The sequence below is a fragment of the Diceros bicornis genome, chromosome 31 (assembly GCF_020826845.1).
Source record: "Diceros bicornis minor isolate mBicDic1 chromosome 31, mDicBic1.mat.cur, whole genome shotgun sequence".
In the NCBI taxonomy this organism is placed as follows: Eukaryota; Metazoa; Chordata; class Mammalia; order Perissodactyla; family Rhinocerotidae; genus Diceros; species Diceros bicornis.
Window position 1 is genome coordinate 7,486,699 of NC_080770.1, and position 3,776 is coordinate 7,490,474.

At 68.5% G+C, this 3,776-nt stretch overlaps 1 protein-coding gene across 1 annotated transcript; it reads left to right on the forward strand.

Moving 5' to 3' along the window:
* On the forward strand, positions 1 to 3,332 carry AP5B1 (adaptor related protein complex 5 subunit beta 1). The gene is made up of 3 exons (XM_058526393.1): positions 1 to 53; positions 456 to 609; positions 716 to 3,332. The coding sequence occupies exons 2-3, from the start codon at positions 460 to 462 to the stop codon at positions 3,206 to 3,208; spliced, it is 2,643 nt and encodes an 880-aa protein (XP_058382376.1). The 5' UTR covers positions 1 to 53; positions 456 to 459; the 3' UTR covers positions 3,209 to 3,332.
* Positions 3,333 to 3,776: the final 444 nt, after the last annotated feature.

The following is a 3,776-nucleotide window of genomic DNA, read 5'->3' on the forward strand; positions in this document are numbered from 1 at the left end:
CGCCCGGAAGGAGCCGGCCCGCCCGAGCGCCCGCGGCGGCTGAGTCAGGCGGGGTGAGAGCTGCTGGCCCGTTACCGCGGGCGCCGGGGGACGGGGCGGCGCTGGGGTTTCGGTGCCGGCCGCGGGCGGGCGGCCTAATGAGCTCTCGGCACGCATCGCACGCCCGCGGCCCGCCCGGCACCCCGCCCCTGCTCACCCGCGCTCCTGCCCCGCGGGGACCCTGGCGGCCCGCCCCGGCGTCACCCCCGAGACCTCTCGGTTTCAGCTGGAGACCCGGACGCAGGGTCCCCGGTGGCGTCTGCGCGTGGCCGAGGACGGCTGGGATCTGCGGGGCAGCCCTGGGGTGACGCTGGCTCCTTGGGGGTTGGCGCTGGGGCTCGAGCGCCCTCTGGCGGCCTCGGGGCCCCGCGCGTCCCCCGGCCGCCGGCCCGATCCTCCCTCGCTCCTCCCTGCAGGACCATGGGGCGCCTGAGCCGGGAAGCCTGGGCCCAGCGCCTGGGCGCCTTCCGGGCCAGCCCGTCCGCCTTCATGGCAGGTCCCGAGGGTGAGGATCTGGGTCGTGACCTGCTGAGCGACCTGAGGAGTGAGAAGCTCAGCGAACAGACCAAGGTAGGCCATGTACGCGCCCCTTGTCCTGGCCCATATGGTGACCTCAGCCCACTGCGCCCTAAACCTCATCTTCGTGGTTCTCATCCAAGTCCCCACCCCGCCCCAGGTTTCCTTGCTGGTCCTGAGCTTGGAGTACCCAGCCCAGCTGTGGCCGGACGCCCCTGCGGCCGAGGCAGCCGCCAGCTCCCTGTTGGACACCCTGGTGCTTTTACCCCCGCGGCCCTCAGCTCTGCGGCAGCCCCTGCTGCTGGCGGCCACCACAGCCCTGGCAGCAGGAGGTGCGCTGGGCCCCACCTCGGCGGCCTCCCGCCGGCTCCTGCCCTTACTGCTTGGCTTGGCCTCCGGCCGAGATCTGGGGCGAGGCTTTGGCCCCGCCTCGGAGCAGCGCCCCCTGCAGGCCACAGCGTGCGAGTGCCTGCGGGAGCTGGAGAGCTGCAAGCCCGGGCTGCTGGGGGGCTGCCTGGGGCTGCTGCGGGGCCTGCTGGGCCAGGAGGGCCCGGTGGGCCCGGTCCAGCCACTCAGCCTGCTGCTGGCGCTTGCTCTGCGCAACACGTTGGTGACACAGGCCAGGGCCGGCGCTGGCCTGCAGGGCCTGCTCGTGGCCGGGGTCTCTCCTGCTGGAGCCAGTCCCTGGAACTGGACACTAGCCGAAGACGGCGATGCCCACCTTCAGCCCCAGGCACCCAGCTGGCTGGCAGCTGAGGAAGGGGAGTGTGGCCTCGCAGCACTAGAGCCCAGTCCTGAGGAGGCCCGGGAGCTGCGAGCTGCGGTGGCCCAGCTTCTGGACACCTCCTACCTGCTCACTCCCGTGGCCCAGGCCCAGCTTCTCTGGCTGCTGGGCTGGGCCCTGCGGGGTCTTCGGGGACAGTTGCCAGTGCTCTTCAAGACGCAGTTGGTCCGGCTGCTGGGCACAGCACAGCTGACGCTGCTGCACGCTGTGCTGGCACTCAAGGCGGCCTTCGGGGAGGCACTGTTCACGGCCCAGGATGAGGACTTGCTGCTCCGCCGTCTCACTTTGGCGGCCCAGCACCCGGCCCTGCCCCCGCCTACCCACCTCTTCTACCTGCACTGCCTCCTGAGCTTCCCTGAGAATTGCCCACTGGGCGCCACGGGTGAGGAGGCTGCCCCGCTGCTGCTGCGGCCCCAGCTGTGCCGGGGCCTCCTGCCCAGTCTCCTGCACGACCCCATGGCTCTCCTGGCCCGTTTGCATCTGCTGTGCTTGCTCTGTGCTGAAGACGAAGAAAAGGACGAGAAAGGCCAGGGTCAGAGCCCCCAGCGCTACTTAGGGGAACTGCTGGCCGGCCTGCGGCAGAGGGCAGCCCTGGACGGGGGCCCCCGGGCCTTGGCCACTCTTTGCTTCCAGGCCTCGTATCTGGTTGCTCACTGCCTGGCCGGGCAACCTACGGTGATGACATCCTTGACTCACGGACTGGTCCGGCTGTACCGAGACCGGCCTGTGCTGGCTCCCCATTTTGTGGACCTCTTGGATCGAGTGGGCCCTGAGCTGGGGGAGCCCCTGAGGGTGGCGTTGCGGCAGGAGGTGGTCTCCAGGCCAGGCAAGGATGAGGCCCTTCGCTGGCACCTGCAGATGCTGGCAAAGGTGGCAGATCGGGGTGCCCAGAGTGGCACCCTCCGCTTCCTGCAGGCTGCAGCCGCCCACTGCACAGACTGGGGCCTCCAGCAGGCCCTGCTGCAGGTCTGCCGGGCCCTGCTGCGGGCGGGTGTCAGGGGAGGCCTGGCGGACTTGCTGCAGGCGCTGGCCAGGCAGCTGGAGGACCCTGATGGGCGGGACCACGCCCGCCTCTACTACATCCTCCTGGCCCACCTGGCAGCGCCAAAGCTGGGAGTGGCCCTGGGCCCCTCACTTGTTGCACCTGCACTGGCCTCTTCCTTGGTGGCCGAGAACCAGGGCTTTGCCGCAGCGCTGATGGTGCAGGAGGCCCCGGCCCCGATTCGGCTGAGCGTGGGGCCCCGCAGAGCCGAGGGCCCCGGCCCAGTGCTGCAGCTCCAGGTGGAGGTGCTGGAGCCCGTGTACTCTCTGGAGCTGCGCTTCCGCGTGGAGGGACAGCTCTACGCACCCCTGGGGGCTGTGCACGTGCCCTGCCTGTGCCCCGGCCGCCCCGCCCACCCTTTGCTCCTGCCCCTGCAGCCCCGACGGCCGGCCCCCACGCAGCTGGATGTGCGTGCCCTGTACACCACACCGGCTGGCCTCACCTGCCACGCCCACCTGCCACCGCTGCCTGTGAACTTCGCTGACCTCTTTCTGCCTTTCCCCCAGCCCCCCGAAGGGGCAGGGCTGAGCTTCTTTGAGGAGCTCTGGGACTCCTGCCTGCCAGAGGGCACCGAGAGTCGCCTGTGGTGCCCTCTTGGGCCTCAGGGGCTGGAGGCCTTAGTGTCCCGCCACCTGGAGCCCTTCGTGGTGGCTGCCCAGCCCCCCACAAGCTACCACATAGCCATCCGCCTGCCCCCAGACTCGAGGCTGCTGCTGCGGCTGGAGGCAGCCCAGGGGGATGGAGTGCCCGTGGCCCTGAGGACCGACGACTGGGCTGTTCTGCCCCTGGCAGGGGACTACTTCCGTGGGCTGTCAGCTGCTGCCTGAGCCCTGGGGCCAAGCCAGGTGGGAGCAGTACCGCGGCCCTTGTAGGGTCTTGTTGAATAGGGGTCGCTGAGGACCAGAACATGATCCTGTGGCTCCTCTCTTAAAAAATCTACATTCACCAACACATCTCACTAGTTTGTGTGTTTTGGGGCCCTGGTTGGGGGCAGAATCACTGGGGTGGGGGTCAGAGGCTCCAAGAAAGCTTCCAGACTAGGAACCCCCAGACTGCGGGTGTTTGAAGTTCTTTCCTGCCCAAATGTGCTAGAATTCTCCAGAGTCCCTGCCCAGGAGGCAGAAGAAAAAACATCCTCATCTCTGCTTCCCAGAGAGGGTCTGGCCTTGCCTGAAGCCACACAGCAATTTAGGAACAAGGCTGGAGCTGGACTTGGGCCTCCTGACCTGTGGGCCAGCACTTTTCAACTCCCGAGGTTTGCAGGGTCTCTGCCCTGGGGATGTCAGGCCAAATGGGACAAGGGACTGATGGCCAGAATCAGTGAGTGGGTCCCTGGAGAGGGAGGCTCCCGGGCTGTGTTGATTGGAGCTGCTCTAGGAAGGGCCAGCTAGTACG